The 23,506-nt window shown below is 39.2% G+C and overlaps 1 protein-coding gene across 1 annotated transcript in view; it reads left to right on the top strand.

Annotated features, from left to right (window-relative positions):
• LOC127959045 (transmembrane protease serine 9-like) overlaps positions 1-23,506 on the top strand; it is a 28,962-nt gene that overhangs the window by 831 nt on the left and 4,625 nt on the right. Inside the window, exons 2-14 of the mRNA XM_052558043.1 lie at positions 836-904; positions 991-1,011; positions 1,103-1,271; positions 1,379-1,647; positions 1,739-1,884; positions 4,092-4,437; positions 4,529-4,639; positions 12,075-12,188; positions 12,660-12,680; positions 12,772-12,940; positions 13,186-13,454; positions 13,546-13,691; positions 13,848-14,061. Of these exons, the coding sequence (XP_052414003.1) occupies positions 836-904; positions 991-1,011; positions 1,103-1,271; positions 1,379-1,647; positions 1,739-1,884; positions 4,092-4,437; positions 4,529-4,639; positions 12,075-12,188; positions 12,660-12,680; positions 12,772-12,940; positions 13,186-13,454; positions 13,546-13,691; positions 13,848-14,061 (2,064 nt within the window). The remainder of the gene's footprint in view (positions 1-835; positions 905-990; positions 1,012-1,102; positions 1,272-1,378; positions 1,648-1,738; positions 1,885-4,091; positions 4,438-4,528; positions 4,640-12,074; positions 12,189-12,659; positions 12,681-12,771; positions 12,941-13,185; positions 13,455-13,545; positions 13,692-13,847; positions 14,062-23,506) is intronic.

Below are 23,506 nucleotides of genomic sequence, written 5' to 3'. Positions count from 1 at the left end.
GCTGCCTTTAAGTCATAATTAGTGTCTCATTAATGTCTTTAACTAACAAATACTGTCATTTTTTTACCTGGTGTTTCGCCAACACCTGTTTGTCACAAATCCAGATAAACTGAGCTTAGCTTAATTGCTGTGTGGTGATGGATGTCTCCTGTAAATAATCAGCTCTGCATTTTAATATCTGAAACCAAACTGCCTACTAAATTGCAAATGCTTATTTTGGATCATTTAATTATTCCAGAATTACAAAAAAAAAGTAAATGTAAGGATAACACATCATGTTTTTATCACATTCCTATTATTTTTGTAACAAAGCATGGCTATTTGTTTCAACTTCAAGTATAATCTTTGGCTATTTATTCTTTATATTCTAGTTTAAAACTCAAAAATGTTTCCACTCTTCTTAAAGGAATAGTTGGTTTTTCCATGTAGTGAATGGTGAAAGAGAATGGTGACTGCAGTGTCATTCCTAACATCTGATTTTTTGTTTCACTGTTTAAAGTCAAACAGGTTTGTAACAACATGAAGGTTGAGTAAATAATGAGTAAATAACGCATTCTTGGCTAAACCAAGAACACCCTGTTTGAATTAGACTGAGATTAACAAAATTGATAATCTCTGAAAACAGAACTTGCATATTTAGTGAATTTAGTTCTGTAATGCATGTTTAACAGGTCTGCATTATGAAAACAGGGCGAGGAGCAAAAAATAATAGTAAAGATGGATTAGTGTGACATTAAAGTGATTAGACGAGTGACAAGCAGAGGCTGGAGAAGTGAATATAAAAAGGTTTTGTGAGCAAAGAGAACCAAATTCACAATCTCCATCTATCCTGCAGGAGAAGAGATGTTTGTGAAGATGTGGAGGTTAACATGTGTCGGTTTGGCCCTGCTCTTATGTGTTCAAGGTAAGGTCTTTTACTTGCAGCTATATCTGCCATGGTCCTGGTTCATAAGGGATAAATTGTGTGCTACTCTCTCTCTTCCACTACAGGTTCACTTTCTCAGTTGAATGGTAAGAGCTTGTCATATCCTTATGATGTCAGCTTTTTTTTAACAGAAATGTGCAAGAGAACTATCTACCTGCCTCTCTTTCTTCCTCCTAGTTTGTGGACAGGCCCCTCTGAACACCCGTATTGTGGGCGGTGTGGATGCATTTGAGGGTTCATGGCCGTGGCAGGTCAGTCTGCACAGCTCCAACTTCGGAGGTCATTTTTGTGGAGGCTCCCTCATCAACAGTGAATGGGTGCTGACTGCGGCTCACTGTTTACCTGGGTAAGAGTCACATCAGTATTCAACTATTCATCCAAACCATGGGCTCTGAGGCTGTTTTTACACAATTGATTGATTCTTTTCTTTTCTTCCCCTTCATTTGTTTTCAGTGTCACTGCATCTGATCTACTTGTGTACCTAGGAAAGAGAACACAGCAAGGAGTCAATACCTATGAAATCAGTAGAAATGTCATCTCCATCATCGTCCACCCCTCCTACAATAGTCAAACTAGCGACAATGACATCGCTCTGCTCCGGCTGTCCTCCGCAGTCACTTTTAATGACTATATTAGACCGGTGTGTCTGGCGGCCCAGGGCAGTGTCTTCCCTTCTGGCACCAGCAGCTGGATCACAGGCTGGGGAAATGTTCAAGCTGGAGGTACAAACGTGTTTAAATGTATCCATTCACCTTTAGATCTCCTCCTAACATCACTAATAGATGGTTGTGTATGTGTGTTTTTGTTGTTCAGTGAGTTTACCTTCTCCTGGGATCCTGCAGGAGACTATGGTTCCAGTGGTAGCTAATGATCAGTGTAATACTCTTCTGGGTTCTGGATCTGTTACCAGCAACATGATGTGTGCTGGTTTTACACAGGGAGGCAAAGACACCTGCCAGGTAAACAACCAGACAGATTATTACATGTGAACCAGTGTTGAGTACTCGAGACTCGGACTCGGTCTTGGACTCGGTCTCGAGACCGTATTTTAATGGTCTCGGTCTTGTCATGGACTCGTGTGCATTTTGACTCGGTATTGACTCGGACTCGAACATATTAGGAATCGGACTTATGCCCGAGTCCACTCGAGTCCCAATCAAAATATTTCATGATTATTACTGTATGTTAATGTTTAATTAAATTGATGTATGATTGATACATCCAATGACTGGTGATTTTCTTGTGACGTGAGACGTTAGGCCAGCGACACACTGGATGCGTGGCGCAAGCGCCTCAGCTGCGTGGCGTGTCTGTTTTTAATTCGGCTCCCATGTTAACAGGTTAGAGCTTGCAGACTGCCTGCGTGAGACGCGCGGAAAACCCGTGCATGCTAGAAATAGAACTGACGCCTATTTTCACGCGAACACGCGCGTGTTGGAAGCGTTTCCAGGCAAAATAAACTAGGAAAATATGTTTATATGTCAATTGTGTCATTATGTACACAAATATACATATTAATTCATGACATTTTGATATTTGAAAGTCTATAGGTTGGCATAAATTCAGATATAAATGTAATTAAAAAAAAATAATAATAATTATCGATTTTCAAATATTGCACCTGTCAAACATACTCTGTTTTGCAAGAGCCTGGTTTTTCGGCGGCCTCTCTCTATGTCACCTATAGCAGAAGCAGCGCGCACTTCTGGTGTGTAAAGACACAGAAAACGCGAAACAGCCACCACGCTTCTAGCACGCAGCAGAGACGCCACGCAGCCAGTGTGTCACCGGCCTAAGTTACCCTCCTGCCATTCGCCTGTAGTGATCCCGCTTTCCAGAAAGCCACATTGCTACATTATTTCTCTCAACTGTGTTATTTTTACAAAGTAGGACAAAATGGTCACAAAAAAACAAACAAATATTGTTTAATTAAATTATATAATGAATACAGACACAGACTGACTGTCTCAACACTAAACATTAAACCCCCCGAAAAAATGTCTGACAGAAGGCATTGAACTTATATGGCATTTCAACCAGCTTTCTTCCCCTTGCACATACACACTTTTGCATGAAATTTTCCTGGACAGTCAGTCGGCTCTTGTGTGTATGCCCTCCGTAACTAAAAAAAGCATTGAAACCCACCATCCAGTGAAATTAGCATTAGATTATCCGTTGCTGTTACAGAAAGTGATGAAATGGTAACTTTTGTCAGTCCCCACTTCCTCTGCACCAATAGAGAGAGTTTTTAGTCTGGGTGGATTGATCATGAGACCACATCATGCTTGGTTGGTAGCTGGATGGTCTCCTCACTTATTTTTTTTGAAAAGTAATTATGCCCATCTTTAATCTTCACAACATCTAAAGTGCACATAATCCAAGACATTTTCAGGATATTAGCAGTCATTAGTTAAGCTTCAGGGTTAAAAGTTACGTAAAAGCTGTTACAGTTGAACATTTACAGGTATAGTGGTACAGTAATGTTACTTGTACTAGAAGTGTTATGTGGAATTACAATATAGAGTCGTACAGTAATATTATGTGTACTAGAAAGGTTATATGGATGTGTATAGTGGTACAACGATGTTATGTGAAAATGAGCACTTAATATTGACAAGTAACAATTCATAATTCTAATAAAATTACCTTTACACCACATACTATGTGGCCCTTTTACCCTTTATTGTTTCTATCATACATTTGACATACTCTTGAAGATTTCTTTAGGTCTTGTCTCAGACCCAATCTCTCTGGACTCGGTCTTGACTCGGACTCGACCCTTTCTGAACTCGGTCTTGACTCGGACTCGACCCTTTCTGGACTCGGTCTTGACTCGGACTCGACCATCTCTGGACTCGATCTGGACTCGGACTCGAATGAGCCGGTCTCGACTACAACACTGATGTGAACATTAAACATGCTGCGTATCTGAAATTCCACTGGGATCTTCTAATTAATATATTTTTAAAAGAAAAAACTTGTCTTTTTGTATAGGGAGACTCTGGAAGTGTATCTTAAAGTCCACTTGGTTGTTCTAAGTGTATATCTTAACACAAACATCTATTTATGCTGCATTTGTACATATACACATGATTTTCCATTTACATTCAAGGCCATGTTAGATGTCAACAAAAATCAAAAACGTCCGCTCTCTGTCTTTACACAGGGAGACTCTGGAGGTCCAATGGTGATCAAGCAGTGTTCGGTGTGGGTTCAGTCTGGTATCACCAGCTGGGGTTATGGATGTGCTGATCCCAACTCTCCTGGTGTTTACACCCGCGTTTCACAGTATCAGAGCTGGATCACAAACAACATTGGCCAAAACCTTCCAGGATTCTTCATTTTCAATACTTCAAGCACATGCCAGTCTGTTTCTTTGGCCTCACCTGCTTCTACTACATCACCTATTTCTGCTGCCACAACTGCTTCTGCTGCATTGCCTGTTTCTACTACCTCACGAGTTCCTGCTACCTCAAGAACAACTACTACTCTGAGACCTCCACGCAATCAGTGTAACTCTCTTTCACACATGTACACATAACATGCCTTCCTATCACCACTCACTTCTCTGCATAATGCTTGTTCAAATGTTTTTTGTTGTAGCCTCAATTTCTTGTCGTAGAAGATGTGGTGAGAGATTTGACATCCGCAACCGCTGCAACTGCAATCCTGGCTGCCGCAGAAACTGCTGTAGGGATTATGAAAGGCTATGCAGTAAGTCCAAATACACTACAAACACTATCATGTTTATAGTTTTGAAATAATAATCAAATAACTGACAGAGTAAATTACTCCAGCACTATCTTAAAAGACCAGAAGTCTTTCAGCTCTGTTTGTTTTTGTGTTTTTGCAGGGAATCACAGGCGCTAATTTTTGGTTGGCCTAAGCTATACGGCTCACTTTCTTTCCCTCTTAATATATATATATATATATATATATATATATATATATATATATATATATGTTTTATTTTCTTCAAATATTATGTAAACTGTGCAAGTACAGCTATTAGAACAAATGTATACATATTTCTTTAAATCAGCCCTGAATTACCAACATTTAAATAAATTTTCCTATTAAGACTGAAGATTTCTTTAAATTCACATTTAAATACATTTTAATTCATTTAATGTAGAAAGTATACAAAATAATGATATATTTGGATTACATAATATCTACCATTACTTGCATTAAGTGATAATATAACTTGATTCTTGTTTGTAATATGTATCTGTATAAATGATTTAATAAACAATTTGCATCATCTGACTTGTAAAGACTCTTGCTGTAATACATTACACCAACAGGGGGCGTTTGTTTTACATTTGTCTTGTTCAAATCATTGAGCACACATGTCCTCTTTCAAAAAACAACAACAACACTTTGCAACACACACAAGGTTTTGAAAAGGTTGCTTTTCAAAGTATGTAAAATTCAGCCAAGCCTATAGTGAACACCATTGTTAAACTTATTTCTAAAACTCCAAAGATCATATTACAGTTTAGTAGAAAAAAAATCGTGGTGTATTACAATGCTAAATACATCTAAGAGTCATTGTGGAGCATTAATAAACATAACAAATTTTCTATGGAACAAGTCAGCTTTTTTATTTGAGGCTATAAAAACATGGTAACCCTCTATTTTAAGGTGTCCTTGTTACACATGTCCCATGTATTCACTATTATAATAACAATTAATTATGCATAATTACACACAAGTAACCCTAAATCAAACCCTCATTCTAACCCTAACCATATAGTAATTACATGTACTTGTTAATGTACATTCAAATACATGCCGATTAATATTACACAGTACTAAAACGTATAACAAGGACACCTTAAAATAAAGTACTACCAAAAACGCATGTTACTACATCTGTGAGGTGTAAGTGACATTACTTTCATTTTCTAACAATAATAGTCAAATATTTAAATAATTAAAATGTTTAGAATTTTTTTTGTGTGTAGTCCTACCATTATTAAAAATGTCATAAAACTTGTTCTTATTCAAAAACTAAACTTCAGTTTAACTTCAATAGGCTATATATCAGTAAATACTGCTGCTGTATTAAATTTCAAAGTAACGAACAAGGATATAATAAATCATCACTACAAGACAGCTCATGCACATATAACACATATAACATATAACAATCAACCCTCAAACCAAAGACCACAGAGGACTGCTACTAACAGGATTTTTCACTTCAATAGCTTTTAAAGTATGGGGAAAAAGTTAATGGCTTACTTAGAATGGGAGGTACTTTTTAGAAAGCCAGCACATAATTTAAGATGAGGTCATGTTCTATAAGGAAGTAGCAAGCATCTCAATGGAAAAAATAAGTCTGGTAATCATTAGAGGCAACAATGTTGACTCAGTAACAGGATTTGAAAAGCTTTATGACCTATGGTGACAAAATGTATTATTATAGGGTGAATATAATCAATTACATAAAGCATTATTGTTTTCACACTATATGAGCATTTTATCCTCCAAAGAATAACCAATACATAGCACTTGCAACAGATAAGGTTCTGCATAGATAGTTTCTGTCATCATTGACTCAAGTTGTTCCTGTGTGAGTTTCTATCTTTGGCTGAACACAAAAGAAGATAGTATAAGGAAAAAATACTATGGTCGTCAACTGTTTGGTTACCAACATTCTTCATAATTTTTTTTTTGTGTTCAACAGAAGACAGAAACCCAGAAGAAGGGACCTATTTGTTTGGTGCACCAATGGGTCTCATCAAATGTAAGAAAAAAAAAAACAGCCTCAGAAGACTTTGTATTAATAATACAGTAGGCCTAAATATTGTTGTAGTGTTTATCGTGTTGCTAGGTTAATAGTTTTCATATTGTAATCAGTGATGGGAATAACAGATAAAATGTAATCTGGATTAAGTATTAAGATTCCCATTATGAAGTACTATTAAGTTTAATTAGAGTAAATTATATTTTAATATGCTCATAATCAGATTACAGTTACATTTTACTACAGACTACACGATTACATATTATTCACATAATGACAATAACTTTTTCATAATTTATTGATTCCCCTTAATTATTTTTTTTTCTATTTTAATTTTTCCTTTCTAAAATCCTACAATGTGTCAAACCATTTAGCCTTGACTGTATTCACATTTAAATGTGAAAACCATACTTCTCATGGTCTCCTCGATATAAATTGGCGAGGAACTAATCTATCTCTTTGTTTTTTGTTTTTTACAATATGGCATGTTTTAAAAAACAAACTAAAAAGTAGTCAAAATAAATTATTCTATGGTTTTACAATTTCTAAGTAATCTACCCAACACTGATTGTAATTTTTTTTTTTCATACCAGAATTTTTTTAATAATATAGAGGTAAAATTGGAAAATACTTTGAACTCAGTATTTACCGCAAAATAAAGCTGAACAGGATGATCAGTATGATGCAGATTAAAACATCTAAGCATTATTTAAATGTTTTCTTTATATTCTTCTGATGATATAAAGATTATCTTATTATGAATGTATGTATGTGTTCTCAGTGTTGAGCCGTAACTAGTTACATGTAACAGAATAAAGATCCACCCCCTCATCTCAGTGGCATGTTCTCCAGTTGTTTTGTAAACAAAGGCATCGTTAATATCGCTAAATCATTTTGAGCCCGATTGAGAAGTAGAAGATATTACTGAAGAGGATCTTACAGAACCTTTGCAAGCACAGCTTTTAATGGTAGGCCTATGTTTTTTTTTTTTTTTGTTGTTGTCTCATAATTTTAGATATGCTGTCATTTGTAAATGCTTATATTTGCATTTAGTATAAGTTTTTTTTACGGTTTTATCCTGATTAAAGCTTTAATACAGTAAGGCAACCGCATGTGCGTCCATGTTCAATGCTTCTCATAGTTATGTGAAAATAAGTGTATGATTGGAACAGTTATTGAGAGAGAGAGAGAGCGAGAGAGAGAGAGAGAGAGAATGCAGAGTGGGGGGACGTGTGGAACAGATATTAAAAACCGCTGCTTTAGAACATTGATTTTGAAACTTGTGAATCCATTAGAATTGTTAGAAGAGAGAATCGTCATTCATATATAAGAATTTGTGGCCTTTTCTCGAGGGCGGGGTTTATCTGGGTATGTTACTTCACAAACCCGGGAAGTAACTTGTTGTAGTCCCTACAGCTGTTTTTGCCAGCATTAAACTGCCAGAATAATAAAAAAAAATCATCTCCATTTGCACTGAACTTTCAGCTTTGTAATACTGCAGATATTGTTTATGCTTAAACAGCAACATTACCCAATAATTAACGTTAAAAAGGTGTAATCGAAATCAACCACCCCTTTAACTTCAGAACAAAATCTCAAAGATCTAAAGTCTGATTTTGTGGTGGCTCTGCTTTAAAATTTATTTATAATCTTAATTCAAGTGTTAACCCTGCATGATTTAAAGGTTTCAAAGTGATTAACAGTTGAAAACATTTCTTACAAATGTAGAAATGTAATCAACAATTAATTTAACAACAAATAATTACATTAATAAAGTTGTTGAAGTCCATTTTAAATAGAGTAACTCGTAATCTGTATCTTATTAAATTTCCAAAGTAACCTTCCCAACACTGGGAAGTTCTGAAATGGCTTTAAGGGCATTATTTTACAGTTAGTGTCAGTGAAAATGATTCATGGCTAAATGCTTCAAAACTTGTTTTTCATGAAGTGCTCACTCTTCTGTCCGAAGAGCGTTCAGTGTCATTTATCTGACATCACAAAGCAACATTTTTATGGTACAATGAGCTCTTTAATCACAAAAGATTATGATTTTACAAAAGATCACCACTCTATAAGGAATTACACAACACCTCATGACATTTTAATCTTATGACCCCAACCGAACATTAGTATAAATATTGCTTAACTTATCTCTAACCTTTCCACAAATAGTAACCGGTTTGTACACATGACTTTGCATATTAACATGGTACATGATTGCACTGTCTGATGTTACATCACACATTCTTGTGTGTGTCATGTATTTTTGCATCCTTGTCCTTGCAATGTGTTGATGTTCCTGAGATACACATGATGACTTGTTTTTTTGAAATTCTGAAATTCCTTTGTGATTGTAACTGCTTCCAACTTGCGTCATCGCAAATGTACCACAGTGACACGAGTAAAGTATTGCTTAAAAAAAAGTGTACTCCTGAACTGAATTTAGGAGTTTCGCATAGGTTCTAAGCCTTAATATTTTGAACTTACTCTGTACCTAAATACATTACAACATTTCTGATTTATTTTAGTAAGAATTGCAAATAACTGAATGCAGAGAATTTTTTTTTTGTTGGTACTTGCTATTAATTACAATGATTACTATTTTGGATATGTGTTGTTATATACTTTAGTTTATAGAGAAACAGTCTTCTCTGGATCTGGTGTGTATCTACTTCTACATTTAACTGAACTATTCTTGTTGCAGTGGATCCTTCATAATAAATGGACATCATTCATGCTCCAGTTGCTAAGCGAGTAGTAATTTAGCAGATGCTTTTATCCAAAGCAAGTTATAGTATTCTTGAGATAAGAAAAATCCTCAAAATGTGTAATGTTCATCACTATGCATTTTTTTCATGAATTTTTCATCTGCTTTTAATAATGCTTTGCATATCTTCTCATTCAGTTAAATGTGTATCATCAGTCAAATCTGTGTTGAATTTAATCCAGCTGGTCTTAATTGTTAATCAGTAAATCACTTGGTACAGTAGATTTATAGATTGTGCCATTTCCGAAATTAAGAACTAAACATAATGAAATAATTATACAGTAAAAAGGATTTATTTCATGTTATAACCAAAATGTTCATAAAGTGTGTGTTTGGTTCAGGTAACTTACATTATGATGGCAATATATATATATATATATACAGTATATATATATTTAACTTTTTGAAAATCTAAAATCGCAGACAGTTTTGCTTGAGGGGTAGATTTAGGGTTAGGGCCAGGGTAAAGGGATAGAAAATAGAGTTTTTACCGTATGAAACATGGAAACTCAGGAACGTATGTGTGTGGATGAGAGAGAGCGAGAGAGAGAAAGTAGTTTGTAAACACTAAGCTGTATAGAGATGAAACAATGACTACATGACCATCAGATTGATCAGAGATACATCAGAAGGGAACATTTAGCAACAAGAGAGATTTGAAACATGTGCCTTGCATTATTTACTATTTAAATAACTGATTATTAAATAGAAAGAAGATTATACTGTGGTTTGGTGATTTAACATCAGAATAGCTTTTCTGTAACATTGATTATGAGGAAGGAAAATATGTGTACGGAAGCAGGAAATCAGGTTTCGAAAGAATGAGTAGCTGAGTTTCAAGTGTAAGATTTGAAGAACCTCAGACACTTTGATCTGATATATGGACAATAGACACACACACAGTGTATTAACATAAAAGCATTTGTTTCCATGTCTCACTTTGTTTGCACACTAAAAAGACCAAACACAAAACCTTCAGCCACTATTGGATACCTTTGTTGAACCAATTGCGTATACCTTACACAAGTTTGAACAGTTTTTACAACGTACACCTTGTCTTATAAAAATATATAAAAATGCTGTTCATACATAAACTGACTTGAATACAACTCTACTTGATTTCATGATAATAAAAAAAAACATTTGCTAAACTGCTAGACTTCTTTTAAATGTTTGTAAAAAGTTTGTCTGCCAATTCAAAGTAACATTTTGTCACCAAACAATATTTCATGTTTGAAAAAAAAGACTTAGACTTATTTAAATAAATTCAATCTTTTATTGAAAATAGAAAGGTTTTCTAAACCTTATGAAAGTACTTTGCATGTGTTTGAAACTAAATTTAAAAATAACTTAATTAAAGACTGTAAAGTCCTCAAGCTAAAATCCTGTTTTGTCCTCATGCCCTTGAAGAAAGAACTTAAATAAAGGTTGATCTGATTCACAAACAACAAGTAATTCTCTGTTTAATGTGTTCTATATTTAGTGTTCTAGTCAGCTCTGACGCCTTCTGATCTCTGATTAATGAACAATTTAAAGACAATTTGATGTTAGGCTGACAAAAGGCATGATCCAAGGTCAACTTTCAGGATTCTGTATTCTTTATTTTGCCGGATCTCGAGACCTGTGATATTGCAACGTCATAATTATGTTAGAAGTGAGAGAAGTGGAGTGACTGGTCACGTCTACACAGCCACTAAACAATCACATCACACAAAACATCAAAGAGATCCTAGACACTGTAAAGGTCAACCATAAGAAATATACTCTAAATCTAGCACAAATATTCTTAAGCACACAACTGGTGTCCCTATGATTTAGAAACATTGCCAGTTTTTCATCTTTGGCTGACTTCAATTATCTTTCAGAATTTCAGATTTGTGTCTTCAGGTAAAACTCATAAACGTAAATAAAAGGAAAAATAAATACACACACTGACTCACCTCTCCTGTGTATGGCTTTTATGATTTGGCTGCCATCTGAAAATAAGTTATCACTCGTAATGCATCGTCTGTGTCTTGGTTTCTAAAGGGTATTATATTCATCATGCCCTATATGTATTGGGTTCTCTTTTTCTTTTTATTTGTCAGTGTGTTATAAGAAATTAAACAAGCAGGAAAGACTGAAAAAAGGAAAAAGGAAAGAGTTGTCATGCTTGGCATTGAAATGCGATGTGGAAACCGTCAGTTACATTCAAGTTTTCAGTTTCTTCTCCCATTCCACATTTTTTTCCTTGTAAATTTACTTGTTTGTCAAGTTTACATTTCTTCTCCAAAAAAAAAAAAAAAAAAAAATCAAAATCAAAATACCATGATATCAAATGAGTAAAAAAGCTATTAATTTACTATTTACTAAATTTAATAAGTGCGACTTCTTTAACAATGACCTCACAAATGTTTGCATTTATCATGACCCTACAAACATACATGCAATTAATTGACAATGACTTATTGCCAAATTGTGAAAAATGTTCTCAGTGAAGGATGTGTGCTTGACAGCTGTGCAAAAAGGATTTGAATAGGATGACAAAAAAGGAGGAGGAGAATTAAGAGAAAAGATGTGGGCAGGTGAGTAACAGACGAGAAGAGCAACCTGAGAAGCTTTTAGAACTATATAAAAGGGGTTGTAAGAGCCTCAGAGGACCAAGTTAAACTCCAGCATCCAATCTGCTCGTGAACACAGGGACTGTGTGAAGATGTGGAGATTAACGTGTGTCACTTTGACCCTGCTCATGTGTGCCCAAGGTAAGGTCTCATGGTACATCTATGGAAGTGAGGATAACTCTGATTATGTAGAAAAACTGACTATATTTTTGCTTTCTTTGTAGCAAAGCACATAAGAACAGTCTAAGGGCTTTGTAAAAAAATGATGCACTAACATGAAACTTGCAGTTTAGTATCGTGTTGATTTAGTTGAATGATTAATTTGACAGGTAACTCCTGGGCTAGTAATTTTAAACTTATTTTCAAAAAAGCAGACTGATGAGAATAATTTGTTCATCAATCAGACTAAACAGGTTGCTGTGTAATCTTCAGCAGTGTCAGAAGATCCTACAGAAGCATAAGAACAAAATGATGGCAATGTATATAAACACAAGTCAACACCAACTAACTTGTTAATCGTTATTTATTAGCTAATGATTTTTAGTGCGATAATGTTGCACAGGTTCATTAGATTAAATTGTTCTAATGTGCACTTTATTTCTGCCCTTGCAGGTTCACTTTCTCAACTGAATGGTAAGAGCTCCTCTCATTTTAAAGACATCAGCATCAAATCAAATAGTAGAAATGTAGAAATACTTATGTGAACGATCTCTCTTTCTCATAGTTTGTGGACAGGCTCCTCTAAACACTCGTATTGTGGGTGGTGTGAACGCACCTGATGGGTCGTGGCCGTGGCAGGTCAGTCTGCACAGCTCCAACTTCGGAGGTCATTTTTGCGGAGGCTCCCTCATCAACAATGAATGGGTGCTGACAGCAGCTCACTGCTTACCTGGGTAAGATTTACCAAGAGAAATCAAAAGATATTAAACATACAATTAAGATATTTTGTCATCCTTGACCTCCAAATGCAAAGTGGCAAAGGAACTTAGGTTTCAGTTTGTTTTTCCTTTACAATTTTTTTCTTTAGTTTTTACCAAATGGCAAAAATACCATATCAAATGTGAATTAATCACTTTACTATGTTACAAAATAAAAAAATACTTATATATATTTATATACAATCTCTGACTGTTTTCAGTGTCAGCGCATCCAGTCTGCGTGTGTATTTGGGAAGGAGGACACAGCAGGGAGTCAATGCCAATGAAATCAGTAGAAATGTGAGAACGATAATCGTTCACCCCTCTTATAATAGCAGAACACACGACAATGACATCGCTCTGCTCCGGCTGTCCTCCACAGTCACCTTTAATAACTATATTAGACCCGTGTGTCTGGCAGCCCAGAGCAGTGCCTTCCTTTCTGGCACCAGCAGCTGGATCACAGGCTGGGGAGATGTTAGAAGTGGAGGTACAAACACACACAAACCCATTCATTCAAGTATATATCCACTCATAACATCACTAATGGATGGTTGTGTATGTGTGTTTTTGTTGTTCAGTGAGTTTACCTTCTCCTGGGATCCTGCAGGAGACTATGGTTCCAGTGGTTGACAATGTTCGATGCAATACTTTGCTGGGTTCTGGATCTGTTACCAGCAACATGATGTGTGCTGGTTTAACACAGGGAGGCAAAGACACCTGCCAGGTGCAATGAACAAACAGTTTCTTGATTCACACATTGTCATGCTCACAGATACCAACAGAGTAACACATAGCACTAAAATAATTCAATAAACATTAATTTAGCAACATATGTTGTAACTTAAATCGACTTTTTCTTTCCTCTTGTCCCTGTCTGCAGGGGGATTCTGGAGGTCCAATGGTGAGCAGGCAGTGCACAGTGTGGGTTCAGTCTGGTATCACCAGCTGGGGTCTTGGCTGTGCTGATCCCAACACTCCTGGTGTTTACACCCGAGTGTCTCAATATCAGAGCTGGATCACCAACAATATTCGTCAGAACCTGCCAGGATTTGTCACCTTCAACCCACCGACTTCATGCTCCTCTACCAGCCTAAGTAAAAATCTCTCTCAAACACCTACACAGCATATACCCACTTAAAAAACCATACTTTTCCGACTAACGCAAAATGATTTGTGTGTGCAGCCTCAACCTCCTGTAGAGGGAGATGCAATGAGAAGTACAACAGTCGCTCTCGCTGCAACTGCAATACTAACTGCAGTTTAAACTGCTGCCAAGATTACAGACAGCGTTGTGCCAGTAAGTTCAAACATATACATTTCAGTAATAATTAATTCACACTTAAAAATGTAGTTGCATTAGAAATAAAATATCATATTATTTGGCATCTGCAGACAAATTATGCCAGTCATTTTTCTCAGCTTACTTCACTTTTTTGAGCAATTTTTGAAATCGTGTTTAAATGTAATGGATGTATGAAGTAAATGTTTTTAATGGTGTTTACAGTTCTTTTTGTGAAATGTCTTACTTGAAAAGTGTTTCTTTAAAATCAATGCCACTTGCTTGATGCATAATGCAGACATACAAATCGGCATATATTTTACATACCCGATAACTACTGCACTCATAGCTATACTAAATAAATTAAACGTATTCTTTGCACATCCAAAGAGTAAACACCAAAAGCGACTGTTTCTTTCTCAATCTCATGATTTGTATTTTTGTTTTTGTGTCTTTGCAGTGTGAAGTATGTCATACTTCTATGGATTATAAATGATCACAGGCTTAAAATCACGTCACTTGCACCTAAATTGAATAATCTTTATCTGCTTGTTCGGTGAGAAGATTTTACTTGAGTGCCGCTTTGGTTGCATTCCACAGTCAGAATTGAACACAGTCAAAGAGATGCTGTACTAACTCATACTCAGGGGTGTAAATGCAATATTGTTAGTGTTCAACATATGTTTAACAACAGCACCGTTAGTAGAATCCTTGTCTCTTTTGTTTTTCTTTCTCTTCTATCAGGTAATTGATTAGTATTGATTGTAGACACGGGCAACTTTTTTCCTTCATTTGAATTTATATATATATATAAAATGTATTAAAATTATCCAATATTTAAAACTGATTATCTTATTTGTGATTTCTGCTGAAAAACAATTGGGCACTTCTTTAAGTTTCAAATTTTTGTCACACAGTACTTCATTGTCTGTCTGTCTGTTGTTAATGGCTTTTCTTGTAATAAATCTATCCAACTGGAGTGTACTGTATCACAAACCACACATTTTTAATGACTTTATGCAACTGGCCAACTTTGCATTTTATTCAGGCATACAATTTGATATTTTTTATAACAGTGAACTGATAAAACTGTCAAAGTCAATAGTAACAATCAGAAAAACTATTATGAATATATTGGAATTCATAATGAATTATTATCTGTGATCACACTTTATTTTAAAGGACAATTTTTGCTATTAACAAACTATTAACTATGACTTTTGCAGTTAGTCATAGTTGTAGTCGTAAAGTGTAGGTATTAGGTAGGATTGGGGATGTAGAATATGGTCATGCAGAATATATACTTTATAAGTACTGATAAACAGCAACTATGTTAATAATAGGCATGCTAATAAGCAACTAGTTAAAGAACTAGGATAATCTGATTCACAAACAATAAGTAATTCTCTGTTTAATATGTTCTATATTTAGTGTTCTAGTCACCTATGACGCCTTCTGATCTCTGATTAATGAGCCAATTTCACGAGTTCACACTTACATATAATTAGCTGAAGTATTATAATGCATATTTGGCGTGCTGTCCGGGGAAGGGCTCCGAGCTCGGGAAGGGCCGAACCTAGAGTAACCCCCCCCCCCCCAACCCCCCGTGTAAGAGGGTAAAATGAACTTTAGTGGAGGAGAGGGGGTGGAGGGGGGATGCTGATAAACCATCAATGGAGACAGCTAAGGCTAAGTCAGCTGTATTTATGTCCTAAGGTTGATTATCTTAAGTGGCTCCACCTGTGCTAATTAGGCTAGTATCTGACGTGCTCCTCCCGAACCTCGTTATGAAACTACATTTAACGAGTTCACACTTACATATAATTAGCTGAAGTATTATAATGCATATTTGACGTGCTGTCCAGGAAGGGCTCCGAGCTCGGGAATGGCCCGAACCTAGAGTACCCCCAAAAAGCAATAGCGGAAAGGACAGCTGCCAGACTAAGGACACCCCCCACAATAGCTTTGACATCTGGCGGGGACTGATATTTAGAAAGTTAGCTGGATGGCAGGACGGAAGAGCCTATATACTCCAGTGAGTGCAATTTTACCTATTGGAGAAATAGGCACTACCGGCTGCTTGTATCGGACTATGTGATTTGGGGCGCCTGGTCGGGGGGGGGCTCAAGCCATTGCACAACCGGATCACCTCACTGCATTGGAACGGATGAGCCCTACCGGCCGATAGCAGTGGAGCAACGTGATTGGATTGCCCGACCAGGAGGGCCCGAGTTGTCTCGACCGGAATAGGTCATGGTGTTGGCGTACGGGCCCTACTGGCTGATGAGCCCCTGCTAGTCAGTGGGCAACCAGGGCACATAACTGACTGAGAGGACCCATGAAGCCTCCGTCTGGAGATCCAGACTCAGGACGATGGACGTGTAAGTCCTCTCGGTTGAGCAGATAAACAGGCTTTGGGCCGCTGACAAAGAGGACTCTTGCGACACCCGACGGGAGATCAATACTCACGGCATCGGATGGATAAGACCTGTTTGTGGGCAGCAAGTAAAGAAAACCCGACCGGGAGCACTCTCGCCGACATCTGACACGAGCACAATACTCAACGGCATCAGACGGGTAAGCCTCGCCGGCCAGGGAGCGGGAAAAGGAAAACCCAACTGTGCAGGCTCTCGCAGCATCCGATGGGAGATGAGAACTCAGAACATCGAACGGGTAAGCCTCACCAGGCGGGGGGAAAAGATTTGGACAGAGTTTGGCGGGAGGTGGAGACTCTTGTCGTCGTATGGCGAGCACCGCCACCCGTCAAACAGGAATGAAAAGTTAGGTGGCTGTGAGACTCTCGCCGACGTCCGATGGGAGCTCAATATTCAAGGCATCGAACGGGTAAGCCTCCCCGACCGTAGCATGGAAAAGTAAAGTTTAAGTGGCTGGGAGACTCTCGCCGACATCCGATGGGAGCTCAATACTCAAGGCACTGAACGGGTAAGTCTCGCCGACTGTAGAAAGGAAAAGGTAAGGTTGTCTAGCCGGGAGGCTCTCGCCGACGTCCGATGGGAGCTCAATACTCAAGGCATCGAATGGGTAAGCCTCTCCAGACGTAAGACGGAAAGGGTAAAGTTGTGTTGCCAGGAGCCTCTCGCCAGCGTCCGATTTGAGCTCAATACTCAAGGCATAGAACGGGTAAGCCTCACTGAGCGTAGGAGGAAAAGGTAAGGGTGTGTGGCCTGGAGGCTTGCGCCAGCATCCCATGGGAGCTCAATACTGACAGCATCGGATGGGTAAGCCTTTTTGACCAAAGAATGAAAAAAGTTGTCTAGCCGGGAGACTCTTGCAAACATCTGACGGGAGCTCAATACTCTGAGATTATTTTATTAAGGAGAGTTATTTTTTTTATTTTATTTTTTTAAATGTGGTGACCGATGAGGGTTTGGTGGGCTTCTTTTATGTGAAACTGTTTAGTTCTGATATAGCTTTGGTAAGCTTCCGAAGACCATCTTCCTAGAGTTTGGATCTGCTGTTTGGAGAGGCCTTTTTGGGCTGCTAATGTTGCTGCCCCAATGCGAAAGGAGTGACTGGAGTAGTTCTCTGCTGGAAAACCTGATAATTGCAAGACGGATTTTAGATGTTTTTGGAACCAGAAGCGAGTGACCGGTTTTTGGAGTTGTCTAAAAAGAGAGGCTCGTGGGGAAATTGAGTCTGGGATTTTCTGAGGTGGAGGTACTCGAAGACGGACTGGTAGGGATGGATTGGGGAAGAGAGATTAAAAATGTAGCTTGGTCCATCTTGCCTTGTTTAATTAAGAATGAGATTGTTTCGCTGTCTAGTACGGTTAGGTCTGAGATGGTGGGATTGATTTTTGGATCGAATTTAGAAGAGACGGTGAGTTCAGGGCATCTAAGAAAACCGAAAAAAGCTAGTATAAACATGGCATCGAGCGTATGGGCTGTACTGAGAGGCTGGTAACCTGTGCGGAGAGTGTGAATACATTTGGTGAGAATGTCTAGCGTTATGGGTTGCCTGGAGTCGGGACGGGTGGGCTTAGATCGCTGGATTCCACTGGAGGTTTGGGAATTGTTAATTTCGAGCGAGGGAGCACCGAACATCAGTTTTTTAGAAGAACTGGACACCGCTCATGTAACCTTTAATGGACCCGACTTGAAAACCTTTAACTCTGTTGAGAAAGGATATAAATGAGGTGATTGAAAGTAGGGAAAAATCGGGGAACGGTATATTGTATGAAAGGTGGAATGCTTTAAAGCATCTCCACTCCGTCACGTATGACTTGAGGGTTCTGGGGGAAACTGCTTGAAGGATAGTGTCGAGAGATGCATTGAAGAGGGGTTTAAATGGGTGGGTTACGGAAATATGAATTCTGAATAATGAGGAACTGGAGTAGGGAATTTGTCCGCCTCCGGAGCCAGCGTCCTGAATTTCTGAAACAGAAAACGAGACAGGGAGTCAGCGATTTGGTTTTCTGAACCTGGAATGTGCTTGGAAATTATTATGAATTGGTCACATGCTGCTATCCATGTTAAGCGTCTAAGGAGAGGCATTAGGTCAGGGGAATGCGAGCGGCCTTTGTTAATACACTGGACAGCTGCTTCATTGTCGCTGTGTACTAAGATACTTTTAGAAGCCCATTCGTTCCCCCACAGAAAGGCTGCTACCACTAGGGGGTAGAGCTCAAAGAAGGCAGAGGACAGGGGGGAGCCCTGCAACTGGGGGGGCCATGGAGAGGCAAACCAACGTCCTTGGTAAAACCCTCCGAAGCCGATTGAAGGGGCTGCATCTGTGTATAGCTGGATGTCTATGGGAGATGAAATTAGGTTGCTGTAGAACAGGGAAAGGCCATTCCACTGTTTAAGGAACATTATCCATAATTTTAGTTCGTTGCGGCACGCATTAGATAGGGAGATTAGCTCTTTGAACGCGTGTACTGAAGACGCGAGTGAGAGGTGATGTGAGATGAAAGGGCGGCCCTGGGGAATTATGCGCATAGCGAAATTTAAGTGCCCGAGAAGGGAAAGGAAAGTTCGCGTTTAGAACAGCTTGTGCTGTCAAGGAGGGTGGAAGCAACGAGAATTATCCTATCGATCTTTTCCTTCGGTAGAGAGAGCTGAAATTTAGCGGAGTCTAAATTAATGCCTAAGAATTCGATTAATGTAGCGGGACCCATGGTTCTTTCTTGAGCGATGGGGATTCCTAGCTCGGAAAAACTTTTTGAACTGTGAAGATGTGGGCGGCTGGTATTGCGTTGGGAGGTGAGATGATCAGGAAATCGTCAAGGAGGTGAATCAGGTGGGGAATTGCGTAATTGTTCGATAAAATCCAGCAAACTGCTTCTGATAATGTATAGAAAATTTTCAGGCTGCTTTTGCATCCGAAGGTTAGACGAACGGCGAAATAGAATTTCCCTCGCCATCGTATACCGAATAAATGCCACGCATCCAAATGAATAGGCATCACTTTGAAGGCAGAAGTGATGTCTATTTTGGCAAGCCAGGGTCCTTTACCTGCGATTTTAATCAGGTCGACTGCTTGATCTATGTCATGGTATTTGAGGGAAAAATTAATCGAGAGGGATCAGGCTATTAATGCTTGGGACTGTGGAATTGTGTGGTGATGACAGATCGATTATTAAGCGTTTCTTGCCTGAAAATTTTCTGGTAGCCACTCCAATAGGGCTGACGTGATACATTTTGAAGGGGGGGGTTTCGAAGGGGCCGATCATGAAGCCTGAATTCACTTCTTTTTCGATTAAACTGTCTACGACCTCAGGCTCTGCGTGGGCGGACTGGAGATTATTGAATAGGAAAATTTGGGAGAGCGCACATTCTATGCCGGGATTAAAACCATTGCTGAGGCCAGAGAGGAGATAGTTCGTGAATTCTTTGTCTGGATGGTTAGTGAGTTCGATGGTAAGGCGATAAATATTCACAGGAGTCGATAGGTAATTTTTAGATTTTTTAAAAACTGGGCAGACGATGCGAGCGTGAGCTCCGCCGCAAAAGCTGCAGATATGGAGGAAACGACAGCGCTGTCTGACACATTTCCCACTTTTGAATGCGAAGCATGTTTGCCTGCCGTCTGCTGCTACTGGGGCATTCTGCTCGGGACTAGACATCGCGGTGGTTGCGGTTCTTGGGACATAGCTGGTGGATTTCGTCGAGGTGTCGAAGCATGGGGGTACTGAGGGGTTAACTTGTGGGCAAGACGTGGTGGAGTGACCGACTGATCTACATATTGCGCATGAAACATTTCTGCAGCCTAGAAATACTCTGCTGTGAAGATCTAGGTCGATTGCTCCCCAGTATGGGCACTGATTCCATTGGCTAACTCTAACTGCGCATTTAGCAGAAAAGAGCTTGTGGTACGTGTAGAAATGTCCCCCTCCGTAGGACAACGCAAGTTCGGCTATGATGGATAGATAGTTGTTGAGTTTGTGTCGTCTGTGGGGGAAGGCTGAACATATGATTTCAGTAAAGCGGCTAAATGCGATGGTGAATTCAGAAAAAGAATGTAGTCTTGCTGAAAGAGGATTCAGATTTTTTAGAGTGACTGAGAAATCCCCGCAATCGATTTGCCTGTTTGAATCGGAATTAGGCAGGACGGAAAGAAGGGAGGAGAGATCAACATCTGCACCTGCTAATATCTGTGCTCTGATGTTTTGCGCCACTTGTGGAGGTTCAGAGGCGATTGCATTTGATGGGGCAGGCATTGGTGTAGCGGTGAAGAGTGAGTATTGGGACTTTGCTTGGAGGAGATTGGTGGGGACTGGGGGCGGAGCTGAGTTTGACGGTGGGTTTGGCCAAATGTTCGTTTGAGCTGCGGCCCCGAAGCTGGCGGGAGCGGACGGCGGAGCTGTTTGTGGCCAGTATGGCCAGGCATTAGCTTGAGCCACGGCCCCAAAACTGGAAGGAGCGGACGGCGGAGCTGTTTGTGGCCAGTACAGCCAGGCATTAGTTTGAGCCGCAGCCCCAAAACTGGAAGGAGCGGACTGCAGAGCTGTATTTGGTGGCCGGTACGGCCAGGCATTAGTTTGGCCAGGCTGACGTCGCGTGCACCCTTGCGGCTGGATCAGGGGCGCGGCCCAGGCTTGCTGATGGCCTGTTGCCACGGCTTGATGGGGGGTAGGTGCTAGGCCTAGCGCCTGAGGACGGTGGAGAACGGCGAGGTATATCTGTAAGTTGCCCTTTCTTTTTATTCTTCTTTTATTATTCTTCTAAGATATTACTTATTGGCAAATTAGAATATAGATCATATAGTTCAGCCTTATTTAATTTGCTTGAAGGTTGGACGTCTGCTTTAGCCAGCGCTTGCCTGAGCCTCGACACCGTCCACTTTTCTTTTGGCGGTATCATAGGCCTGGCTGATCGGTAGTAGGATGCTGGGGAATCGACTGGGGTTCTCGCCGGGGGCGGAGAGGGTGAGCCCAGGCGTCTCAGGAGGCGAGTAGCAGCTCGCGCCTTACCGCGGCCGCGAGTTGGAGCCTGGGGATCGATTGGAGTGCCATGCCGGGAAGGAGTGGCCTTAGAGCCGGCTGGTTGCGGCGGTGGAGCCAGAGGCGAATGGGGTGAGTCTTCTGATGAACAGCTTTGGCTTTGCGGCATGGTGCTGTAGAAGCGAACCAGAATGCTTATAAACCATCAATGGAGACAGGTAGGCTAAATCAGCTGTATTTATGTCCTAAGGTTGATTATCTTAAGTGGCTCCACCTGTGCTAATTAGGCTAAGTATCTGACGTGCTCCTCCCGAATCTTGTTATGAAACTACATTTAAAGACAATTTGATGTTAGGCCGACAAAAGGCATATTCCAAGGTCAACATTCAGGATTCTGTATTCTTTATTTTGCCGGATCTTGAGACCTGTGATATTGCAATGTCACAATTATCTTAGCAGTGAAAGAAGTGGAGCGAAACCTGAGAGCCAGACTGATCATGTCTACACAGCAACTAAACAATTAACTAAGCAACTAAAAAAACCTTCAGATACATCCTAGACACTGTAAAGGTCAAACATAAGGACAATATAAATCTTGAAAGTGACGTGACATACAGCCAAGTAAGGTGACCCATACTCAGAATTTATGCTCTGCTTTTAACCCATCCAAAGTGCATAGATACAGCAGTGAACACACACATCTGGAGCAGTAGGCAGCAATTTATGCTGCAGCGCCCAGGGTGCAGTTGGGGTTCGGCACCTCAGTCGTGGTATTGAGGGTGGAGAAAGCACTGTACATGCACTCCCCCATCCTACGATTCCTGCCAGCCCAAGACTCGAACTCACAACCCTTTGATTGCGAGTCCAACTCTCTAACCATTAGTCCATGACTTCTTATTATAAATAAGGTTGGCAGCATAGAAGCTAACTGTGTTAGCTTGATATTTTATTCTTGTACATTCATGTTAAAAACACACACACACACACACACACACACACACACAAACACCCACCTGTCCTGTGTATGGAATGTATGAGTAATTGTGGCTGTCATCTAATAATGTTCCATTGTCACCTCCATTGTCCATTGTGTAAAAAATATATATATTATCATCATGCCTTATATGTGTAATGATTTTCCTTTATTTGTGTGTTACAAGAAATAAATCAATCAGGAAAGAAGACAGACAAATTAAATGAAAAACAGAGAGTGTTGTCATGATATCTTAAGATATTTTAATGCTTGAACCCCAATGCAATGTGAATACCTTTGACATTCGAATTTATGTTTACATTTTATCTGTCATTCCAATTTTTCTTTTTTCTCTTATGATCTTTTTCAACCCCCCCCCCCCCCCCCCCATCAAAATAAAAGCAAAATTATACTCTTTGGGCCAGTTTGAAATTCATCTAAAACATTACCAAATTCAAAATAACATCAAATCAGCACAAAGTTCTCATTATTGATATATTACAAAAAAAATTCTCTGACTTTTTTGATAATTACCTCAGATATTTGTATTTATCATGACTGCGAAAATATTAATTACCAAAACATAACAAGAAGCACAAATAGTGAAACATGTTCTTAGTGTAGTGGGTATATGCTTGACAGATATGGATACTAAATAAAATGTGAAGAATGAAAAAGCATGATAAAAATGGAGGAGGAGCATAAAGAGAAAAGAAGTGGGCAGGTGAGTGACAGACGAGAAGAGCAACCTGAGAAGCTTTTAGAACTATATAAAGGGGATGTAAGAGGAACAGTGAACCAGATTACCATTAACATCTATTCTGCTAGCAAACAGAGGGACTGTGTGAAGATGTGGAGATTAACGTGTGTCACTTTGATCCTGCT

Source organism: Carassius gibelio, chromosome B6 (assembly GCF_023724105.1).
Source record: "Carassius gibelio isolate Cgi1373 ecotype wild population from Czech Republic chromosome B6, carGib1.2-hapl.c, whole genome shotgun sequence".
Taxonomy (NCBI): domain Eukaryota; kingdom Metazoa; phylum Chordata; class Actinopteri; order Cypriniformes; family Cyprinidae; genus Carassius; species Carassius gibelio.
This window is presented reverse-complemented; position numbering and strand designations above follow the sequence as displayed.